This window comes from Mustelus asterias, chromosome 10 (genome assembly GCF_964213995.1).
Source record: "Mustelus asterias chromosome 10, sMusAst1.hap1.1, whole genome shotgun sequence".
Taxonomy (NCBI): domain Eukaryota; kingdom Metazoa; phylum Chordata; class Chondrichthyes; order Carcharhiniformes; family Triakidae; genus Mustelus; species Mustelus asterias.
The window spans coordinates 39,836,668-39,861,624 of NC_135810.1; the positions used below are offsets into that span (position 1 = coordinate 39,836,668).

A 24,957-nucleotide genomic window follows, 5' to 3' on the forward strand; every position below is an offset into this window, starting at 1 on the left:
TCCAAATTACACTTTTCAGTTATATTGGTACAATAATCCATTCAGACAAGATTGTTAATTTCCTGTTAGCTTGAGCTGTACTTGCTGTAATTTGTCTTCTCAACTATAGCACTATGCTAGGATATATGACACTTCATACTCTGAAACTAAAACTAAACATTGTGCTAGCATGATTGGTCATTTGCAGAGAAACCTAGTTCCAAATGCTAACCTTAATGGGCAGACTCCACCTCCTTTAAAGGACTCCTCCCCCTCAGATGCAGATAACTAAAGAGTGAACATTTTAAGTGACTTCAATATTAGATTCTCAGTCCTTCTCACACATGCAACTCTCAATCCTTTATTTAAGGGCAGCACAGTGGTTAACACTACTGCCTCACAGCGCCAGGGGCCCGGGTTAGATTCCAGCCTTGGGTGACTGTGTGGAGTTTGCACATTCTCCCTGCTTCTGTGTGCGTTTCCTCCGGGTGCCCCGGTTTCCTCCCACACTCCAAAGATGTGCAGGTTAGGCGGATTGGCCATGTTAGATTGCTCTTTAGTGTCCCAAGATGTGTAGGTTAGGATTAGCGGAGTAAATACCTAGGGTTAGTCCAAAGATGTGCGGGTTAGGTTGATTGGCCATGCTAAAAATTGCCCTTTAGTGTCCTGGGATGTGTAGATTAGCGGGTAAAATATGTAGGGATATGGGGGTAGGGCCTGGGTGGGATTGTGGTCGGTGCAGACTCGATGGGCTGAATGGCCTCTTTTTGTTCTGTAGGGTTTCTATGATTTCTGTGATATCTTTCTATGTTACAGGGGGTGACCTGAGTAAGGTGCTCTGTTGGAGAGTTGGTGCAGACTTGATGGGCCAAATGGATTCCTTCTGCGCGGTAGGGATTCTATGCATTTTAAACCAACCTCTATTCTTACAAAGCGCGGTCTTTCTTGTCTTTATTTCAGTGTGTCCTGGTAATAATACTTAAGGAAGTGACCCTGGAAATAGTAAATCCATTAGTGGTCATTTTTCAAAATTCTTTGGACTCTGGACTGGTTCCTACAGATTGGAGGGTAGCTAATGTAATCCCGCTATTCAAAAACAGAGGTGGAGAGAAAACAGGGAACTATAGAACAGTGAGCCTAACGTCAGGACTTCAAAGCTCAGCATTTGGAAAACAGTGCCATAATCAGACAAAATCAGCATGGGTTTATAAAGAGGAAATCATGCTTGACAAATCTACTGGAATTCTTTGAGGATATAACTCGTAACGTTGACCAAGGAGAACTGACGGATGTGGTCTATTTAGACTTTTAGAAGGCTTTCAACAAGGTTTCACATAGCAGACTGCTGTGTAAAGCTAAAGCGCATGGGATTGTGGGTAATGTCTTGAGATGGGTAGAAAGCTGGTTAGCAGACAGAAAGCAGAGTTGGTATAAATGGGTCTTTTTCCGATTAGCAGGCAGTGACTGGTTACTCTGTATTATCTAATTTTGAGATTGTTTGCTACTGATTCCTCTGTTTTGTTCTTAGGTCATTTGGAATTTTGTGCTTTACTGATGTAGACGATTACGTCTTCCTTGCAGCTTGCTGAGGATTTGACAATGTTGACATTTTAAAATAGTCTTGCCAAACACATTTGTACTCTTACTGAAGCTGAACTGGACTAGTTGCGTGCAGAATGAAGTTAAGAATATGGGATAAAAGCAAATAACTGCAGATGCTGGAATCTGAAGCAAAAACAGAAATTTCAGGAAAATCACCATAGGTCTGACAGCATTTGTGGAGAGAAAACAGAGTTAAAATTCAAGTCTGGATGACTCTTCGTCAGAGCTCATAAATATTCTTAAGAGTATGGGATAATCTTTTTCACTGTTACACTAGCTCCCAGTTAAACTGAAGAATGGGGAAAGAAAATTGTGCAGATGCTATTCCATTACCAGTTCCACAACTTTCTGATGGCAGTGACATTGACCATACACCTACCCAAATGTGAGTACACAGTGTGAGATCCAAATGGGAAAATTCATCACATAACACATTCCTCGTCACTTGTGCAACAATATTTCCAGCAGTAATGTGCAGCATTGCTAACATAACAGATTTAAACTTTAAAGGGCTAGTGCAAAGAGAGACATTTGAAAACATTTGATTAAAATTTTGAAATTCCATCTCAGCTTTGCTACACAATGCTCCTAATCAAATTAAGTAACTTACCAACAAGAGAAGTAAAACTAGTAGTCTGACAAACTGACCCAGAGAAATCAGCTGGAATCAGAGATGCAGGACAGCCAAAGGTTGTGCCACCTTCGAGGTACGAGAAAATTTGTTTTCTGCTAAGAGTAAAGAACTGAATCCAGTGGTAGTAATAAGGAAAGATGCATATATTTTTTCAGCTCCATCACTATTATGGTCATTATTCTTAGTGCTTGAATCATTGGGTGTATTGGACACTGTCACTATGCTTTGCATAAACCAACAGAATTTGCACAGGGTATCGCAGCTTTGATAAACTGCGATGTTCTGTGCAAATTCTGTTGGTTGGTTGCAATTTGCATGATAAGGTCCTACTCAGGAACATCAGATCACTAGTTATGAACCTAATGGTCAGGTTCACGTAATTCCAAATTCAAGGATAAAATCATGAAGTTGGGGCGAGAATAGCGACACATCACCCCAATTTTGCAACTATTTTTCCTTGACTGGATAGCTATTTTGATTCCCGCTTCCTGTCTCTGTTCACAAATTTATTAAAAGTCATCGGAAATAGGTCCTCCATTTAGCAGAAGTGGTTTTGTGATTTCTTCACAGTAGTTGACTTGGTTATGATATGAGGAATAAATTGAACATGAAAATAACTTTTTCGTAGAAAGAACTTGGGCATTCTTTATTTCTGATATTATTGAAAATACACATGGAAAAAGTTACATTAAAAAAATTCAAATGCTGAGATATGATCCAGAGCAGCCAATAGCCCTGGAAGCTGTTTACTGCAAAAAATCTTATCAATTAAAATGTTCGATTTGTTGATTCCTGAAGTTGTCTCGTCCCATGGATTTAACCTTCCTAGTATCAATTATATCACATCCATGAATTACAGGTGTATTAGGCTAACATTTCATCAATAAGCCACTATATACATACTTTGGCATGCACTTTTAACAGTTAGTCATTGTCTTCTTTCTTAATGCCTAATAGATATTTGTAGAATAGTAAAAACCTGTTTTTTCTAATAGTTTTCGTTCTGATCAGTACACAAGGGCAAACACAAGAGTGAATTGTATTAAATTTGAAGAAAGAATGATTATATCATAAACATTGAGAGTAAGATGCACCTTACCTCATCCACCAAGTAAAAACAAACACAAATCTTTCTATTGAAACATCCAGTTGATTTTAAATAATTCCGAAGTTTTCCCCTGCCGTATTTTACTTGGAAATTGATCCCAAATGATCATAGAAAGATAATTCTGACTTGGACCTTCTGTTCTAAATTTGCCTTTCACTTGCCTGTTAACTCTTTGTCTACCAATCTACAATCAACGTTTACTTTGCAGCATCGTTCCACACCAACCTTAGAATTACATGCGATCAAAGAACCCAATATTTTCCAATCTTCTCAAAACTCAATCCTCTGACAGTCCGAATCAGCCTTGTGACTTTTCTCTGCATAATATTCAGAATTTGGATATCTTTTACACCTTGATGACCAAAGCTGTTTTAGTAATCAAGATCACAGTAGTGATAAAACTGTTCCAAAAGTACAATAATGTAAGACTAAAATGCAAAGGCAAAAAAAGTTTATTTCATGAATGTACAGGATCAAAAAATCTTAGAACACGTTGACTTACTGTACCAAGAATTAGACACGTAAAAGCAAAAGTACCAAGTTTTGCCAAATTTCACAAATATCCGTTTGTTTCAGTTCCACACTGTACTGAACATATTATTGCCACAACCAGCATTTTTTTGTGCACTTTTAAGAATAGGGAGTTGGCTTTTCAATCAAATCTTTTGGCAGAACCGAGACAAAGGGGATACACCTGATAAATCTGCAACTGGCATCCAAAAGCTTGAGAAATGTTAGGAGAATCAGTTGAGACTATTTAGACATAACGAACAATTTTGCAGAACGACAGAAAACAATTCTGATGTTTTCAAAGTGAGATCGGCATTCTGCATTGCATATAATAATAAATCACATTTACATTTAGCAATACCCCTGGTTCAGTAACTGACTAAATATGTGATATAAGGTATTAACTAGTTTTCAATGGGAATAGCCATTATAAATAGGTGGTGACTTTAAATCAATTTATTCAATGACCACAATACTGTTGTTGTCAAACTGATCAGAAGTTAAAGGACATTATTGCACAATGCAGGTTAAATTTCTAATCCATCACATACGGATTCTACTTCCAATTGTTCAGAGGTCAATGGCCATCAGTTGCACTGTTATAGATGTAAAAGAAAGCTGATGCACATTTTAAACACATTTGTTCCAACAAAAATGAATGTAAAACTGTGACTTGTTTTGTCACTGTCATGAGATGGCACCCAAAGCACATTCCAAATCATCACCTCCCTCACTAGAAAATGTTATCACTACTTACGCGTTCCTTTATGTACTTGACTTAAAATATCTTGCCCAGAATAGGGCACAGGTATGATTTAAAGTATTTATTTGACAATAGCTATGTCAAGAAATTCCAACCCGAAAAATTGAAAAATTTGACAATTGTATTATCAAAGCTGTGGTAGATTTCCTCTTTACAGCGGTTTTCCTTACATGAAGTTTAAGAGGTGACAATATTTCTGCATGAGTCAGCTTCATTGTCTGGAATTGATAGACAAAACAGAAGAAAGAGTTCCTTTTTAAAAAATCTCTAGATGTAACACATACAGAAGTTTGTTATTTGGCTATTTAATACTATCCTAGAATCTGTTTTGTAGAACAATAGTTTTCAAAATAGTTCCTGTATTTGATATCTTAGAGGATTTGAGAATTAAGCCTTTCCATAGAATCCCTACAGTACAGAAGGAGGCCATTTAGCCCATCGAGTCTGTACCAACCACAATCCCACCCAAGCCCTATTCATTTACCCTGCTAATCCCCCTGACACTAGGGTCAATTTAGCATTGCCAATCAACCTAACCTGCATATCTTTGGACAAAATGTCCTTTAATGTACAAAAATAGTAGAGCACTCAGTGCTTTGGTTCCATGTCGAGGCCTATTTTGGCCATTATAAAATTTTGGAGAAGGATGTTTTGCAAATAAACTAGATGATAAAAGAGCAAATTTGTGGAATCCAAGGACCAAGGAAAAAAGTGACACTTCGATTAAATTCAAAAATTGAAACAAACACATGGCTTAAAACTACATTAATTGAACTGGATTTAAGTATTAATACAATGGATAAACATTAGAATAACTATTATACAGAAAATGGCTTTTATGAATAGAATTAGAATTTACGTATGATCCTGTTTCTCACAGGTTTTGCTTTCTAAAATGGACCAGTGGTCTGTCAATTTAGTACAAGAATCTAAAACAATTTAGCCTCTTCAAAATTTTAAGAGAAATTGACTTTCAACAATAATTGTATTTAACGACAGCTCCAAATGATGGATTTTAATAAGGAATAAAGCACCGGATCCAGAATAGAGCTCAAACATTCATAAAAGTCAGTGAAATATCTCAGGAAACATACCATTCCAAAATGCATAATCATTTGTGATATTTTCAAGGCTTTCTAATGTGCATAATTTTTACTTGAGCAAAATAATGCCTTGAAATGCAATAATTATGTGACAATCCAAGATAAACTGGCCTACTAAACTTAACAGCTTGTGGTCCATGTGCAATTATTTTCTAAAACTGAAAGCTACAACATTATATGCTGTACAAACAATTTTGACATATGTAATGTGACTTACAGTTTCAAAACATAACTCTTACACAGAAAATTTAAACAAAATATGGATTCGGAAGAGGAATTCGTTAGTTACATATAGTGCACACAAAAGGAAACCATTTTACTTTACATTATTGAACTCGGCTGGTCAGGTCAGCAAAGCTCTTCATGAAATATCAGTATACTTTTCTCATGCATTGAACAGGTAAAAAGTTCAACAATTGGTGATAAAGTAGCAAATAAGGACTTTCCAAGTTAATGTTCACCTTTTGTTTACTTACAGATTTAAAAGTTACATAGGTACAGAAGAAAAAGAGTTATATTATTGTTACATTAGAGGTGGTTTTGATTTCTTCATGTGAACTGTTTTTTAATAACTCTTTGATGAATTGTTCAAGAGCAGCAAAATAGCCCTGGCACTGCCAAGTGTCATTGTGAGTTCCATCTGGAAATATGACTAGTCTTTTAGTCCGTGATGTAGACAGTTCACACAATTGCTTCATCATGACTGGTGGAATTAACTGGTCTGACAATCCAGAAATAAAAAGAGAAGGCATTCTGCACTGTGCAATTTTGTTATAGGACAGGAATTTGTTCTTGTAGCACCAGAGTGGAAGATATCTCATGGGAAAGAAGGAGAACAAAGTGCTGGCCATATGTGGGATACTGAGGAATGTGTTCTCAACAATTATTGCAAAAATCCGATGTGGATTCTCTGAGGCCAGGTGAATAGCCACCGCTCCGCCCAAAGAGCGACCAAATAAAATTATTTTTGTTTTATCAAGATCTGGTCTAGTCATGACATAGTCTAGTACAGCCTCCGAATCCAAGTAAAGGCCCTTTTCACTCGGTTCCCCTTCACTCCTTCCGTAACCTCTATAATCTACAAGTAATACATTGACTTTCAGATTCATCATCATCAACAGAGCATTTTGTATCCTGTGACCAATATTACCTGCATTGCCATGAAAATAAATTATGGTTGGTGAATATGGCGCATTATCTCCAGTGTACCTCAACAAAATCAAATTGAGTCGGATTCCATCCTTGGTTTTAACGAAAAGGTTTTCATGTGGAATCCCAGTAGGCATGGGAACATACAAACGTGAGGAGGGTGGTTGCTCTGGAAAGTAGAGGAGCACATCCTGGAATTTGTATAATATACCTGCGACAGATGCAAGTATCAAGAGAAGCAAAAGGATTCCTCCATATAGGTGAAAGGTTAAAATCAAAGCCAACAGAGAAATTCGGCATAAGCTCCAGGACCACGAGACCAAGGCAATCAGCCATCTCCTGGCATATGTCCATGACTTCCATGTTTTTTCCATTGTGGTTTCTTTCAGAGGCACTAACCTTTCACGTTCATCTGTTCTATAAAAAAAGACATAGATCAGACAGTTTATCTACCTCAATGCTTGTTACACAATTATCCTTTGAAAGGTTGAGAACATGATAACATTAATTTGCAGATGGTAAATTTTGTTACGAGTACCCAAAAGGAAGAGGATGCTACAAAATGAAGCCCATATACCCAATACTAAAGCACCTAGCTCAAGATTATTAACGAGCATACTGAATACTTTGTAGTGTAGTATAACAAGTTTTGCTTTTAGATCAGCTTCCATTTTTTGTGTATTACCAGCATGAAACAGCAAATACATATTTTCAAATGACAAAAATCAGGGTAAGCACAAAATCAAAAATATCCAAATGAGAATTTGAGCAGAAATTTTTTTGTTGGATAATTTGATGAAAGACCATTTTAAAAATCATGAAAGTACATTTCAAATAAATGCTACATGATGAGCTATCACAATGTCAAAACTTCTGACGGCTAAATTTAGCAAGCAGTCTTGAGAACATTGCAGCTCCAATTACTACTTAGGCACTCCAACATTTCAAAAATAAATGCATTTCATTTACACGTTAGTATCATGAGAAAGTTTAGATCAGATTTAAGCCAAAAAGCAGAGGAGAAATAAACAGGGTACTGTCCTGCACTATTCAGGTGCAGTATTTTCTGCGTACTAATTTCCCCTCATCACAGTGATGAAAGTGTTTAAGCTTTCTGTATTTGTAAGTTACACATATGCAGGTGGTGGAAGTTTCCAACAATTTACAAGCATTTAACAGCTGGTTTTAGCAAACCTGAATTGGTATAGTTTAGGATTTATTCACAAATGAGACAATGTTACTTTTAATAGCCCTTCCCAAAAATTCCAGGTTCACAATTTTCAAACTGACCAGAACAGTCGAATGACCAGGATTTGGAGAGTTGCCTTCACGTGATCCACAGACCATAATATGAATATTCCAGCAATACAACCTGTAAAAACTGTAGCTTATCAGTTGAGGTGGTATCTCCCACATGAACATGAGCATTCTTTAACCACACAGGGAGATACCACCATAGTTCTTTCAAATGCATCCTTCAGATAAAAAAATGAACCTCTGGGTTAGACATTCATTTTTCCTTCAGTGTGGGTAGAGAATTGAAGCAACATTCCAATTTGAGAAAATGCCTTTCTAAAATTTGTAAAAATCTTGCAATTTCCTCTCATGGTTTGAATGACATAAATATTACACCGATGTTACATTGAACTGCCAAGCATTGAGGGGTAACTTTTGAGCCCAATAGCAAAATGTTACATTTGCTTGGCAAAAACTGAAGTAGTAGAAAATTACCATTGAGGAATAGGAAAAAAGACACAGCAACATCAACAACTCAATTCTTGGATTTTGCATTTTTAGAAGAGAAAAAGAAATGTCACAAATATCATACATACAAAGATTGACACCACCACCATCTGACTCTCAGATTTTAAAGAGTCAGAATATTGTTCCATAACGATGATGTATCAAATATATCTAATGCAATGCTTGCTGAGTCATGTGTTGTGAATACCTGATCCATAATTCACGTGTTCCAGAGCCATGATTTTAGTTTTAGAAATATAACTTAGGTTGGAAATTAAACTAAATGGAAGATAAATAATTAAATACCGAGTAAACAACTTTAAAGTGAAGGCAAATCAAATAAAACTGGGTTCATTGCATTTAAATCGTAACTTGTGTTTATTTTACAAGGTCAGAGATAGAAGTGGAAAACTTAATCAATGAATGATAATAACTCTGGGCTTGTGCTTATAATGGAGCCAGAAGGTCTGCCTTTGTCTCAAAAAGATTTAAATTGCTTATGTAGTTCCCAGGTGAAAAGGAGGCAGAAGCAGTTGTTAAACAGGGAAGTTCCTTAGTGGAACTAATAATTCTGAAAAAGGGGGTGACACACTGCATTCGAGATATAAATTATTCAATGGGTTTCATAATGAAATAGCTATGCTGGAGGTAAAAATAATTAGTTCAAATTTCAATTTGGAAACCACTCAAAGCATTGAATCAGTGTGGCCAAGCAGTCTAAAGCACTGGGTTAAGATTCCAGTCTTTGCAGTGCTGTGAGTTTGAATCCTACTACTGCCAAACGTGGTTTGTCATGCTGAAATAGTAGATACATTGGTTTTCATTTCCAAAATTCCCTAGATTCTGGGAAAGTCCGATCATATGGGAAAATAGCAAATGTAACTCCTCTATTCAAGATAGTAGGGAGACAGAAAACAGGAAACTACAGAGCAGTTAGCTTAACATGCTCCTCACCATGTTTTTGAGGCAGAGAAGGTGTTACAGGCTAATAGGCTGGAGGAAATAGATAGAACCATAGAAAATTACAGCTCAGAAACAGGCCTTTTGGCCCTTCTTGTCTGTGCCGAACCATTTTATGCCTAGTCCCACTGACCTACACTTGGACCATATTCCTCCACACCCCTCTCATCCATGAAGCCGTCCAAGTTTTTCTTAAATGTTAAAAGTGACCCCGCATTTACCACTTTATCCGGCAGCTCATTCCACACTCCCACCACTCTCTGCGTGAAGAAGCCCCTAATATTCCCTTTAAACTTTTCTCCTTTCACCCTTAACCCATGCCCTCTGGTTTTTTTCTCCCCTAGCCTCAGCGGAAAAAGCCTGCTTGCATTCACTCTATCTATACCCATCAAAATCTTATACACCTCTATCAAATCTCCCCTCAATCTTCTACGCTCCAGGGAATAAAGTCCCAACCTATTCAATCTCTCTTTGCAACTCAGCTTCTCAAGTCCCGGCAACATCCTTGTGAACCTTCTCTGCACTCTTTCAATCTTATTTACATCCTTCCTGTAACTAGGTGACCAAAACTGTACACAATACTCCAAATTCGGCCTCACCAATGCCTTATATAACCTTACCATAACACTCCAACTTTTATACTCGATACTCCGATTTATAAAGGCCAATGTACCAAAGGCACTCTTTACGACCCTATCCACCTGTGACGTCACTTTTAGGGAATTCTGTACCTGTATTCCCAGATCCCTCTGTTCAACTGCACTCTTCAGAGTCCTACCATTTACCCTGTACGTTCTTCTTTGGTTTGTCCTTCCAAAGTGCAATATCTCACACTTGTCTGCGTTAAATTCCATTTGCCATTTTTCAGCCCATTTTTCTAGTTGGTCCAAATCCCTCTGCAAGCTTTGAAAACCTTCCTCACTGTCCACTACACCTCCAATCTTTGTATCATCAGCAAACTTGCTGATCCAATTTACCACATTATCATCCAGATCATTGATATAGATGACAAACAACAATGGACCCAACACCGATCCCTGCGGCACACCACTAGTCACAGGCCTCCACTCAGAGAAGCAATCCTCCACAACCACTCTCTGGCTTCTTCCATTGAGCCAGTGTCTTATCCAGTTTACTACCTCCCCATGTATACCTAGCGACTGAACCTTCCTAACTAACCTCCCATGAGGGACCTTGTCAAAGGCCTTGCTGAAATCCAGGTAGACAACATCCACCGCCTTCCCTTCATCCACTTTCCTGGTAACCTCCTCGATGTTCGGAGGGAGGATGTCCTGGCAGTTTTGAATAAACTGAAGGTCGATAAGTCCCCTGGGCCTGATGAAATATATCCTAGGATTCTTTGGGAGGCAAGGGATGAGATTGCAGAGCCTTTGGCTTTGATCTTTGGTCCTCGCTGTCCACGGGGATGGTGCCAGAGGACTGGAGAATGGCGAATGTTGTTCCTCTGTTTAGGAAAGGGAATAGAAATGACCCTGGTAATTATAGACCGGTTAGTCTTACTTCGGTGGTTGGTAAATTGATGGAAAAGGTCCTTAGGGATGAGATTTACGACCATTTAGAAAGATGCGGATTAATCCGGGATAGTCAGCACGGATTCGTGAAGGGAAGTCGTGCCTCACAAATTTGATAGAATTTTTTGAGGAGGTAACTAAGTGTGTTGATGAAGGTAGGGCAGTTGATGTCATATACATGGATTTTAGTAAGGCGTTTGATAAGGTCCCCCATGGTCGGCTTATGATGAAAGTGAGGAGGTGTGGGATAGAGGGAAAGTTGGCCGATTGGATAGGTAACTGGCTGTCTGATCGAAGACAGAGGGTGGTGGTGGATGGAAAATTTTCAGATTGGAGGCAGGTTGCTAGCGGAGTGCCACAGGGATCAGTGCTTGGTCCTCTGCTCTTTGTGATTTTTATTAATGACTTAGAGGAGGGGGCTGAAGGGTGGATCAGTAAATTTGCTGATGACACCAAGATTGGTGGAGTAGTGGACGAGGTGGAGGGCTGTTGTAGGCTGCAAAGAGACATAGATAGGATGCAAAGCTGGGCTGAAAAATGGCAAATGGAGTTTAACCCTGATAAATGTGAGGTGATTCATTTTGGTAGGACTAATTTAAATGTGGATTACAGGGTCAAAGGTAGGGTTCTGAAGTCTGTGGAGGAACAGAGAGATCTTGGGGTCCATATCCACAGATCTCTAAAGGTTGCCACTCAAGTGGATAGAGCTGTGAAGAAGGCCTACAGTGTGTTAGCTTTTATTAACAGGGGGTTGGAGTTTAAGAGCCGTGGGGTTATGCTGCAACTGTACAGGACCTTGGTGAGACCACATTTGGAATATTGTGTGCAGTTCTGGTCACCTCACTATAAGAAGGATGTGGAAGCGCTGGAAAGAGTGCAGAGGAGATTTACCAGGATGCTGCCTGGTTTGGAGGGTAGGTCTTATGAGGAAAGGTTGAGGGAGCTAGGGCTGTTCTCTCTGGAGCGGAGGAGGCTGAGGGGAGACTTAATAGAGGTTTATAAAATGATGAAGGGGATAGATAGAGTGAACGTTCAAAGACTATTTCCTCGGGTGGATGGAGCTATTACAAGGAGGCATAACTATAGGGTTCATGGTGGGAGCTATAGGAAGGATATCAGAGGTAGGTTCTTTACGCAGAGAGTGGTTGGGGTGTGGAATGGACTGCCTGCAGTGATAGTGGAGTCAGACACTTTAGGAAGATTTAAGCGGTTATTGGATAGGCACATGGAGCACACCAGGATAATAGGGAGTGGGATAGCTTGATCTTGGTTTCAGATAAAGCTCGGCACAACATCGTGGGCCGAAGGGCCTGTTCTGTGCTGTACTGTTCTGTGTTCTATGTAACATCTACCACAGGGCAAATGTTGGATTCTATAATTGAAGTTATAGTGGGGTACTAAGCAAATCTCAATGCAATCAGGCAGACTCAACAAGGTTTTGTGTTTAACTAATTTATTAGACTTCTTTGATGCAGTAACAAGCAACGTGGATAAAGGGGAACCTGTATATGTGGTGTACTTCAATTTCCAGAAGGCATTTGACAAAGTGCCACATCAAAGGTTACTATACAAAATAAGACCTCATGGTGCAGGGGAACAACATGTTAGCATGGATACAGGATTCGTTAAGAGGAAGTAGAGAGCAGGGTTAAATGAGTCTATTTTGGGTTGGCAAGCTAGAACGAGTGGCATGTTATAGGGATCAGTGCTGTGGTCTCAATTATTTACAATCTATATTAATGTCTTGGATGACGAGGTCAAATGTATGGTTGCTAAATTTTCTGAGGACAAAGGTAGGTAGGAAAATAAGTTGGAAGAGGACATAAGGAGCCTACAAAGAGTTAGAGACAGATTAAGTGAGTGAGTGGACAAAAAATTGGCAGATGGAGTATAATGTGGGAAAAGGTGAACTTGTTTAATTTGGCAGGAAGAATTTTAAAAATGTTATTTAAATGGAGGAGAACTGCTGAGTGTCCTGGTACAAATGTTGGTATATAGTTACAGCAAGTGATTAGTACGGCAAAATGCTATTGTTTATTGCAATGGGAATAGAATCTAAAAGTAGTGAAGTTTTGCTAGTTGTGTAGGGTGAGACCACATTTAGAGCACTGCCACTTTTCATATCAGTCCTTCTGATACACCTTCCTTTATCCTCAAGCGAGGATTCTCCTCCATTGTGGTTGACAGGGCTCACAACTGTACCTGTTCAATTTCCTACAATTCTGCTCTCATCCTTTCCCTTTGCTCCCAGAGCCGAAACCAGCCTTCACATGCATCATTTCCAGCTGATGCCATCACGATCTTCCATGCCTTTCAGCATTCAGAAGGGACTGTTCCCTCCATAACACTCTGACCTACTCTTCAGTCACCTACAACACTCCTGCCCCTTCCATTCCAAGCAAGAAGTTGTAACACTTACCCCCTTTCACCTCTTTTTCTATCCTCTAGGGCTTCATTCACCCCTCCGCAGTGAAATGGCAATCTACTTATACTTCTTTCAAGTTAGTATGCTACAGTTGCTACTTGCAATGTGTATTGCTCTATACTAGGGCACTAAATGCAGACTGGGAAATTGCTTTGTGGAATATCTTCATTCAGTCTGCAAGCTTACTCATGAGTTTTCAATTGCTTGACATTTTAATTCTGTGCCCATGTTCCACTTTGACCTCTCTGTCCACTGCCTCTAAGACTGTAAGCTCAGCTAACTTGTTCAGATGTTGGTTCACAAAGACACCAGAAGAACTCCCCTGCTCTTGTTCAAATGTGTTTATTATGCATATTTTGGAGCAGATGAGAGGTCAGCTTAACATTTAAAAAGTCCCCCTCCCAAACACAGGACTCCAAAATGTGCAACATTCCTTAATATTTCAATGTATGACATTGAAATCTCTCTTAAGTGCTGCTTCAACGTATAACTTACTGACTCAGAGAATGCTACCACTGTGTCAAGGCTTATATGTTTTAGATGTGTGGTGGTTTGTCTATGCACTTTGTACATTTTGACAATATTTCTGGTAAAGAGTTTACACGGGGATTCCCGAGTTATCTCCTTGGAAACGGTTTCGCAGAATTTCAGCTAGTCAGTGAAAATAGTTTCTCCCTATATATACTATCTGTTCCTTTAAAGTCTTTAAAAAATTGATTTTCTAAATTAACTAACTTTCTAAAATTCAGCGTACACAAACTGCATTTATGTAATCTCTCTATAACTTAAACTTCGGCATTCAGTCATCAGTCTGGTAAATCTATGCTGTACTGTCTCCAAGGCAATTATGGTCTTCTATAGGCGTGGTGCCCAGAATTGCTCACAGCACATTATTCCAGGTGTTGTTTCATTAGACCATAACTTTTACCCTTCTGTATTCTAGTCCTGTGATATAAAGGCCAGCCTTTTTGATTATACTCTGTACCTATTTGTGACAATTTAACAATCTATGCACATAGAAGCCTCCCATCCCTCTTCTTTAGTCTCTTTGGATCACCACAGTTTCTATGTTTTCACCAGTCGGAAAGTGCTGTGTTTTCTCTCTCTCCTTTTAGGTCCAAATGGATGACTTTGTATGTGATTACATTTAAATCCATTCACTAGAGCTTTGCCCACTCATTTAATATCTTAATATCTCTTTGCAATTTTATGTTGCATCTAAAGTGCTTACACTGCCACCTATCTTCAGTTTCATTGACAAAACTGTTGTGATTCTTGATCCCATTATACAAGTTGTGAGTAATTATTGTGAATTGTTGAAGCCCAGATAGATTTTTGTGAGGTAGCACTAGTTACATCCCACCAATTAGAATACATGTTCATTATCCCTATTCTCTGTCTCCTGCCACTCAGCAATTTTCATAACTAGGTCAAGAATCTGCCTTCAATTCCATAAGCTTAACTTTAACCAATGACCTTTGTAACAGACTTTATTACATGCCTTCGGGAAGCCACCCATATACATCTACTGATATTTTCTCTGATGACTCCTATTGCCACCTCTTCAAAAAAATTCAATCACATTCATCAGGCATGACCAATCCTTTACATATACATGCTGATCCGCTGTGACTAGCTGCCATATTTAAGGTGTACATCACTCTGCCATATTGAATGTCCTGATGTGGAGATGCCGGCATTAGACTGGGGTAAGCACAGTAAGAAGTCTCACAACACCAGGTGTTCCTTTCCAGTCGGGGAACACTTCAGCAGTCATGGACATTCAACCTCTGATCTTCAGGTAAGCGTTCTCCAAGGCAGCCTTTGCGACACACAACAACGCAGAATCGCTGAGCAGAAATTGATAGCCAAGTTCTGCACACATGAGGACAGCCTCAACCGGGACCTTGGGTTCATGTCACACCATCTGTAACCCCCACCACTTGCCTGGGCTTGCAAAATCTCACTAACTGTCCTGGCTGGAGACAATACACATCTCTTTAACCTGTGTTTGGCCTTCTCTCCACTCACATTGTCCTGGTGTTGTGAGACTTCTTTCTATATTGAATGTTCACCATGCTATCTTCTTTCTCGACTGTAAATCCTAACACAGTAATTATTCAACATATCCACTATTTCCGCATTTTCATTGGCAACATCACCATTATCGGTTGCTCTTTGCCATCACTTTTCACGGAACATAATTTTAACAGTTTGTGATGATTTTGATATTCCTTACACTTTCTTTTCATTCACTACTTTGCATCTCTCCCAATGAGCAGGATCTGTGCTTTTTTGTACTTTTTCATGATTTTTTCCAGTTTTATATAGTCTCTTACCTCTTCAGTCATCCATGGCTTTTCTTATCAGATTTAGAGGATAAGCTAATGGTGTATTCCACTATATTCTACTCTGATTATTTTAAATTGCCTTCAGAAAAATTGAACGGGGTTATCTTCTGATTGCCATTAGATTGTTTTTCTTATTTTCTTGACTTGAGGAATTGTTAAATTCTGCATATTACTGTTAAACTTTCTTTGCCATTAATTTATTAATCTAGTTCCTGTTAATAAATCAATAAAGTAGTTTATATTTTAAGCTTTTGAAAATGTACTTTTGAACTTTCTAAAGACAAGGTTCTAAAGTGGGAAGGTGATCAGCCAGATGTCGTGGTACACATCGGTACAAATGACGTAGGTAAGAAGAGTGAGGAGGTCCTAAAGAGTGAGTACAAAGAGCTTGGAAGGAAGTTAAAAAGCAGGACCCCGAGGGTAGTAATCTCAGGATTGCTACCTGTACCACGTGCCAGTGAGGGTAGGAGTAGGATGCTTGGGCGGATGAACACGTGGCTGAGGAACTGATGTAGGAGGCAGGGTTTCCGATTCTTGGATCATTGGGACCTCTTCTGGGGTAGGTGGGTCCTGTACAAGAGAGACAGGTTACACATAAACTACAAGGGGACCAATATACTTGCAGGGAGGTTTGCTAGTGTTATTGGGGAGCGTTTAAACTAGATTTGCAGGGGGATGGGAACCAGAGTGCCAGAGCAGATAGTGAAGCAGGGGTAAAAAGACAGGTTAGTTCAAGCAAAATCACAAATGGAAGGGTTGGTGGAAATAACCTTTTGAGGTGTGTCTATTTCAATGCCAGGAGTATTGTGGGGAAGGCAGATGAGCTGAAGACGTGGATAGACACATGGAAATATGACATTATAGCCATTAGTGAAACTTGGCTACAGGAGGGGCAGGACTGGCAGCTCAATGTTCCAGGGATCCAATGTTTCAGACGAGATAGAGGCAGAGGGATAAAAGGTGGGGGGGTGGCATTGTTGGTCAGGGAAAATGTTACAGCGGTACTCAGGCAGAATAGATTAGGAAGCTTGTCTACAGAGGCCCTTTGGGTGGAGCTGAGAAACAGGAAAGGTATGACCACATTAATGGGGTTGTATTATAGACCACCCAATAGTCAGCGAGAATTGGAGGAGCAAATCAGCAGAGAGATAGCTGACAACTGCAAGAAACACAAAGTTGTGATAGTAGAGGATTTTAATTTTCCACATATAGATTGGGACTCGCATACTGTTAAAGGTTTAGATGGGGTAGAGTTTGTAAAATGTGTTCAGGAGAATTTTCTACATCAGTATATAGAGGTGCCAACTAGAGAGGATGCGATATTGGATCTCCTATTGGGAAATGAGTTCGAGCAGGATGGATGCGAGTGTGAGGGAACACTTTGGATCCAGTGATCATAATGCCATTAGTTTCAACCTGATCATGGATAAGGATAGATCTGGTCCTCGGGTTGAAGTTCTGAACTGGAAAAAGGCCAAAAATTGATGAAATGAGAAGGGATCTGGGAAGTGTGGATTGGCACAGGCTGTTCTCTGGTAAGGATGTAAATGGAAAGTGGGAGGCCTTCAAAGGAAAAATTTTGAGAGTGCAGAGTTTGTATGTTCCTGTCAGGATTAAAGGCAAAGTAAATAGGAATAAGGAACCTTGGTTCTCGAGGGAGATTGTAACACTGATTAAGAGGAAGAGAGAGTTGTATGAAATGTACAGGCAGCAAGGAACAGATCAGATGCTCGAGGAGTATAAAAAGTGCAATAAGCTACTTAAGAGGGAAATCAGGAGGGCTAAAAGAAGACATGAGGTTGCTTTGGCAGACAGAGTGAAGGAAAATCCAAAGAGCTTCTATAGGTATGTTAGGAGCAAAAAGATAGTGAGGGATAAAATTGGTCCTCTTGAAGACCAGAGTGGTAGACTGTGTATGGAACCAAAAGAGATGAGGGAGACACTAAATGGTTTTTTTGCATCCGTATTTGCTGAGGAAACGGGCATGGAGTCTACGGAAATAGGGCAAACAGGTAGGGAGGTCATGGAACCTTTACAAAGAACAATACAGCACAGGAAGAGGCCCTTCGGCCCTCCAAGCCCGTGCCGCTCCCTGGTCCAAACTAGACCATTCTTTTGTATCCCTCCATTCCCACTCCGTTCATGTGGCTATCTAGATAAGTCTTAAACGTCCCCAGTGTGTCCGCCTCCACCACCTTGCCCGGCAGCGCATTCCAGGCCCCCACCACCCACTGTGTAAAATACGTCCTTCTGATATCCGTGTTAAACCTCCCCCCCCCCCCTCACCTTAAACCCATGACCCCTCGTGAACGTCACCACCGATCTGGGAAAAAGCTTCCCACCGTTCACCCTATCTATGCCTTTCATAATTTTATACACCTCTATTAGGTCACCCCTCATCCTCCGTCTTTCCAGTGAGAACAACCCCAGTTTATCCAATCTCTCCTCATAACTAAGCCCTTCCATACCAGGCAACATCCTGGTAAACCTCCTCTGCACTCTCTCTAAAGCCTCCACGTCCTTCTGGTAGTGTGGCGACCAGAACTGGGCGCAGTATTCCAAATGCAGCCGAACCAACGTTCCATACAACCGCAACATCAGACCCCAACTTTTATACTCTATGCCCCGTCCTATAAAGGCAAGCATGCCATATGCCTTATTCACTACCTTCTGTTAAAGAGGAGGAGGTGCTTGCTGTCTTGAGGCAAATCAGAGTGGATAAATCCCCAGGACCGGACAGGGTATTCCCACGGACCTTGAGGGAAGCTAGTGTTGAACTTGCAGGGGCCCTGGCAGACATATTTAAAATGTCAGTATTCACGGGGGAGGTGTCGGATGATTGGAGGGTGGCTCATGTTGTTCCGTTGTTTAAAAAAGGTTCCAAAAGAAATCCGGGAAATTATAGGCCAGTAAGTTTGACGTCGGTGGTGGGCAAGTTATTGGAAGGTGTGATAAGGGATAGGATCTACAAATATTTGGATAGACAGGGACTTATTAGGGAGAGTCAACATGGCTTTGTGCTGTTTGTCATCTATATCAATGATCTGGATGATAATGTGGTAAATTGGATCAGCAAATTTGCTGATGATACAAAGATTGGAGGTGTTGTGGACAGTGAGGAAGGTTTTCAAAGCTTGCAGAGGGATTTGGACCAACTAGGAAAATGGGCTGAAAAATGGCAAATGGAATTTCCCAGATCCCTCTGTTCAACTGCACTCTTCAGAGTCCTACCATTTACCCTGTACGTTCTACTTTGGTTTGTCCTTCCAAAGTGCAATATCTCACACTTGTCTGCGTTAAATTTTAAAATGTTGCTACTTTTAGTGGTTGTATATTGGAACTCCCAGCTCCCTTTGCTCCTTTACCCCATTTAGATTCTTATCTCCAAGATGCACTGAAGAATCTCACCAAGGCTGCTGAGACAGCACCTTCCAAATCCACTACCACTACCATCTAAAAGGACAAGGGCAGCACCACCTGGAAGTTCCCCTCCAAGTCACTCACCATCCTGACTTGGAAATATATTGCCCTTCATTGTCACTGGGTCAAAATCCTGGAATTCCCTCCCTGGCAGCACTGTAGGTTACTTATTCAACATGAACTGCAGTGGTTCAAGAAGGACAATTAGGGATGAGCAATAAACGCTGGTCTAGCCAGTGAAGCCTACATTCCGTGATGAAAAATCATTATTTGTCTTGCCAAAATATAATATTTCACATTTATCCATATTTTAATTGATTTGTGAATTATATGTCTGTTATGAAAGTTTGTTAATATCTTCTTATAATTTGTTGCAGATCTCCTCAGAGTTGACTAACCCCCTCAGCAGTTTGGTATCGTTCCCCCCTGGAAGCAATCAAAATCCTGTTTGTTTTTCAATTTTTAAAAATAATTTCTTCATTAACCAATATTCCAGGCAAATCATTTATTCATGCACTTGGAACTACTGAATCACCTGTGCATGGTGAATAGAGGATTATTTCGATACAGTGAACTTGAGAAAGTGACACACTTAAATTGACTCAGTCAGGCATGTGCTGCCCCCAGCCATTTCTTTTGGTATCGGTGGTACCTGGACAATACAATGCATTCAAGCACAGGAAAAAGAAAAGGAAAATTTACTCACTACATTTCCTATCTAGGCAAAGTCCTCCTTTATCTATCTATTGTTGTCACATTCTACTAATTGCTCAGACTTCCTAACTTACACCTTACCTACATCAACAGGTTCACAATTCTACTGATACTGAAGTACTCCTGGTCTGCATGCAGCAAGACCTGGACAATATTCAAGCTTGGGCTGATAATTGGCAAGCAACACTTGTGCCGCACAACTACCAGGCAATGAGCATCTCTAACAAGAGAATCTAACCATTTCCCCACGACATTCAAAGACATTACCATCTCTGAATCCTCCACTATCAACATCCTGGGGGTTACCATTGCCAAGAAACTGAACTGGACAAGCCATATTGCTACAAGAGCAGGTCAGAAGGTGGGAAATCTGCGACGGGCAATTCACCTCTTAACTTCTCAAAGCCTGTCCACCATCTACAAGGCACAAATCAGGATGTGATGTAATACTATCCACTTGCTTGGGCAATTGCAGCTGTAACACTCAAGAAACTCAACACAATCCAGATCAAAACTGCCTATTTGATTGGCACCCCAACATTCACTTTCTTCATCACCAATACAGTGAGTACATGTGTACCATCTACAAGTTGCACTGAAGCAACTCAGCAAGGCTCCTTCAACAGTACGTTCCAAACGTGCAACCTCAACCAGCTAGAAGATCAAGGGCAGCAGATGCATGAAAACACCATCACCTGCAAGTCCCCCTTCAAGCCTGACACCATTCTGACTTGGACGATATAGTCATTCTTTCACGGTCACTGGATCTACATTCGAGAACTCCTTTGTTAGCAGCACTTTGTACCTACAACACACAGGCTGCAACAGTTCAAGGTGGTTGCTCACCACCAACTTCTCCAATGGGCAACAAATGGTTGTTGTTGGTCAAGCCAGTGATGCTCACATCCCATGAAGAGAATATAAAAAAAGCTTGCCTGCAATTGGATTCACATTTTTGCAAATGCAACAAGCTACATTGATCTGAAATACATTGCTTGAAAGGACAGGGAAGCAGATTCATTCATAACATTCAAAGCAAAATTGAGGTATATTATTTAAAAGGAGAGTGTTTCAGAGCAACCGGGAATGAGACTGATAGGATAACTCTTTTAAAGAGCCGGCATAGGCCTACTGGGCCAAATGGTCTTTTTGTACTGTACAATTCTTCAATTAGACAACTCAGTTTTTACAACAAGCTTCTCTGATTTCCATTTTTATGTAGTCTGCTATCTTCTCGGCCTCAGGAGGCCTATAGACAACTCCCACCAAAGTTTTACAACTTTTACTAATCTTCAATTCTAACCAGAAAGTTGCTACGACTTGCTCATCCTTGTTGATATCCACCCTTTCTAGTGCTGTAATTGTTTCTATCATTAACATTACTACTCCTGCTTTTACAGTTTTCCCACCCTTTTTACAGGCACTGTGAACTGGAATTACTTCCAGTCATGCCAATCTCAATGTTCATCATGGCACTGATCAAAATGGCCACTCATTTTGGTTTGTGGCTGTCAATGACTGCAACACGGTACCACCAAAGCTGAAGCTAACGAATTTTATTCCTGTGGATGCCTTTTGCTGAATGGCTAAAGTTCTGTTGACTGATACTTGTATTTGCTGAACTGTCAATTCTCTCTCATTGCTAATTTCTATTTGATTGTTTTTAGTGTTCAAATGAATTGTATTGTTGTTGCTGCAGCATTAGCCTCTAGGCCTGGTCATTATTGTAAATGAGAATTGGTTCCTAATTAACCCTCCTGGCTAAATAAAGATTAAATAAAATATCCTTTTGCGCTCCTAATCTGCTTATCTTGTGCCTGGTGCAGCATGTAATTATTTTTGAATCTTACAACAGACTGTATCCTGCCCTTTTGTCCTGATGTTGTTCGTGTTCTCACTTTTTAAACATGTCGCATTTCCTGTTTTTCATTACCCTTGTATTTTTAAAAAATCAGTTATTCCTGCTCCCCGCCCCGCCAAATCTTAACCAATCTGTCATTTGCTGTTTTTAGTTTAATTATGTCACAGATGATTTAAAAAGTGTTTCCCCAAAGTCACCCATGAACAATGAATTTGTGTGTGTGTGCATTTTCTCACCTGTGAAATAAGAGATTCAATTTAATTTAAAATAACCCAGCAGCAAAGCCTTCTTCTTTAATAATGAAAAGGTTAATTGCTTTTTTTCTATTGCTCTGGAAGTTACTTAAGAAAATATAAAGTTTTAACACATACACAAAAGTTAATTTCTAATTAAGATAAAAGGATGCTTATAAAAATTAGATCAGTTTAATTCCTATTTGGTGCAGGCCTGATAAGTTGAGATGTTTGTTGTCTGAAGTGAATGTTTTAAAGTGGTAGGTTTGCCTCAGCAGTTACAAGAGCTCCCACTATTGAACTGCAAAAGGTTGTTTGTCTCGTGAGCTGCATAGGTGGAATTAGGTTTATTGTTCATTCTTATTTCTGTTCTGCAGCCATGGTACTTTTAGTTGCCTAATTACCTTAAAGCAAACCAGCAGCTGTTTTTTGGTTGTGTCTCACTGGTTTGAAGCTTCTTCGAGATAGTTATTGGTGGATCACTGGATGCCCTTATGAAAGGATTAATAATCACACCCTTAAATCAATGTTATTTTCAGAAAAGAAGCAGGTTCAATTATGGATGTTTTACACTTTCATCTCGATTTGTATGGAAGCAAGTTTGAAGTGATAACCAATCAATAATCCACATAGCAAGTCACTACTTGTATGAAACACTGGATATGTAAATTACAAGAATACAAATTCCATGTTGAGTATAAGACAAGCAAGCTCAACCCAGTGGACAATCTTTCACAACTTCCCTAACTGACAATCAGTCCTACCAGTCAAAGATAAGGCTGCCGAACATCTTTAGTATGTGCATGTAAACCTGTGCCAAAGTTGTGAAGATTAATTGACAAAATGGCAACAAAGCAAGATGAAGCATTGCAACTAAGTACGGCAACTATGGAATGATAAAACTGAAAACACATGATTGGAAGAGTGTCTAAAAACAAAATCACTCACATACAAGGTATTCACAATATTAAAAATGAACTCGCAGTTGTAACCATGTCTGATTGTGTGTTTGTGTGTGAATGTCACTGTACCGCAAGCCCACGGATAACCTCATGATGCTCCACTTCTCCAGCTTCCACCCTAAACACATTAAAGAAGCCATCCCCTACGGACAAAGCCTCCGAATACACAGGATCTGCTCGGATGAGGAGGATCATAACAGACACCTCCAGACGCTGAAAGATGCCCTCATAAGATCAGGATATGGCGCTCGACTCATCGATCAACAGTTCCGACGCGCCACAGCGAAAAACCGCACCAACCTCCTCAGGAGACAAACACGGGACACGGTGGACAGAGTGTCCTTCGTCGTCCAGTACTTCCCCAGAGCGGAGAAGCTACGGCATCTCCTCCGGAGCCTTCAACATGTCATTGATGAAGACGAACATCTCACCAAGGCCATCCCCACACCCCCACTTCTTGCCTTCAAACAACCACGCAACCTCAAACAGACCATTGTCCGCAGCAAACTACCCAGCCTTCAGGAGAACAGTGACGACACCACACAACCCTGCCACAGCAACCTCTGCAAGACGTGCCGGGTCATCAACACAGATGCCATCATCTCACGTGAGAACACCATCTACCAGGTACACGGTACCTACTCTTGCAACTCGGCCAACATTGTCTACCTGATACGCTGCAGGAAAGGATGTCCCGAGGCATGGTACATTGGGGAAACTATGCAGACGCTACGACAACGGATGAATGAACATCGCTCGACAATCACCAGGCAAGACTGTTCTCTTCCTGTGGGGGAGCACATCAGCAGTCACGGGCATTCAGCCTTGGATCTTCAGGTAAGCGTTCTCCAGGGCGGCCTTCACGACACACGACAGCGCAGAGTCGCTGAGCAGAAACTGATAGCCAAGTTCCGCACACATGAGGACGGCCTAAACCGAGATGTTGGATTTATGTCACATTATCAGTAACCCCCACAGCTTGCCTCCTGGACTGGCAGAATCTCACTAGCTGTTCTGTCTGGAGACAATACACATCTCTTTAACCTGTGTTTAATGCTCCCTCCACCTACATTGTCCGTACCTTTAAGACCTGGCTGGCTGTTGGGATTCGCATTCTAATCAGTATTCTGTAACTTGATTGTGTGTCTCTGTGCACTGTTTGAGAGCACATTTCCACTCCATCTGACGAAGGAGCAGCGCTCCGAAAGCTTATGGTATTTGCTACCAAATAAACCTGTTGGACTTTAACCTGGTGTTGTGAGACTTCTTACTGTGTGTGTTACATACACAGCATTGTCATTTCACAGCGATTTGAGAACGTGTTGGAGAAGTAGCACAAGAGTCACTGGAGAATTGTCAAAACTGCAAGTCTCACAACACCAGGTTAAAGTCCAACAGGTTTATTTCAAAGTGTCACTTCTTCTTCAGGTAAGTGAGGAGTTGTGTTCATAAACAGGGCATATATAGACAGAAACTCAATTTACAAGAAAATGGTTGTAATGCGAGTCTTTACAGGGAATCAAGTCTTAAAGGTACAGACAATGTGAATGGAGAGAGGGTTAAGCACAGGTTAAAGAGGTGTGTATTGTCTCCAGCTTGGGCAGTTAGTGAGATTTTGCAAGCCCAGGCAAGTCGTGGGGGTTACAGGTAGTGTGACATGAACCCAAGATCCCAGCTGAGGCCATCCTCATGTGTGCAGAACTTGGCTATCAGTTTCTACTCAGCGATTCTGCGTTGTCGTGTGTCGTGAGGGCCGCCTTGGAGGACGCTTACCCGAAAATCAGAGGCTGAGTGCCCATGACTGCTGAAGTGTTCCCCGACAGGAAGAGAACACTCCTGCCTGGTGATTGTCGAGCAGTGCTCATTCATCCGTTGTCGTCGCATCTGCATGGTCTCCCCAATATACCA

The 24,957-nt window shown here is 40.5% G+C and overlaps 1 protein-coding gene across 2 annotated transcripts in view; it reads right to left on the reverse strand.

The window, feature by feature from the left end:
- Nucleotides 1–2,844: 2,844 nt before the first annotated feature.
- Nucleotides 2,845–24,957, reverse strand: part of abhd13 (abhydrolase domain containing 13) — a 37,466-nt gene continuing 15,353 nt past the window's right edge. Inside the window, exon 2 of one of the 2 annotated variants that reach the window (XM_078221673.1) lies at nt 2,845–7,260. In XM_078221673.1, the coding sequence (XP_078077799.1) occupies nt 6,212–7,222 (1,011 nt within the window). In that variant the 5' untranslated portion in view covers nt 7,223–7,260 and the 3' untranslated portion in view covers nt 2,845–6,211. Of the gene's footprint in view, nt 7,266–24,957 lie in introns of both variants that reach the window. The other variant, XM_078221672.1, reaches the window with a different exon arrangement.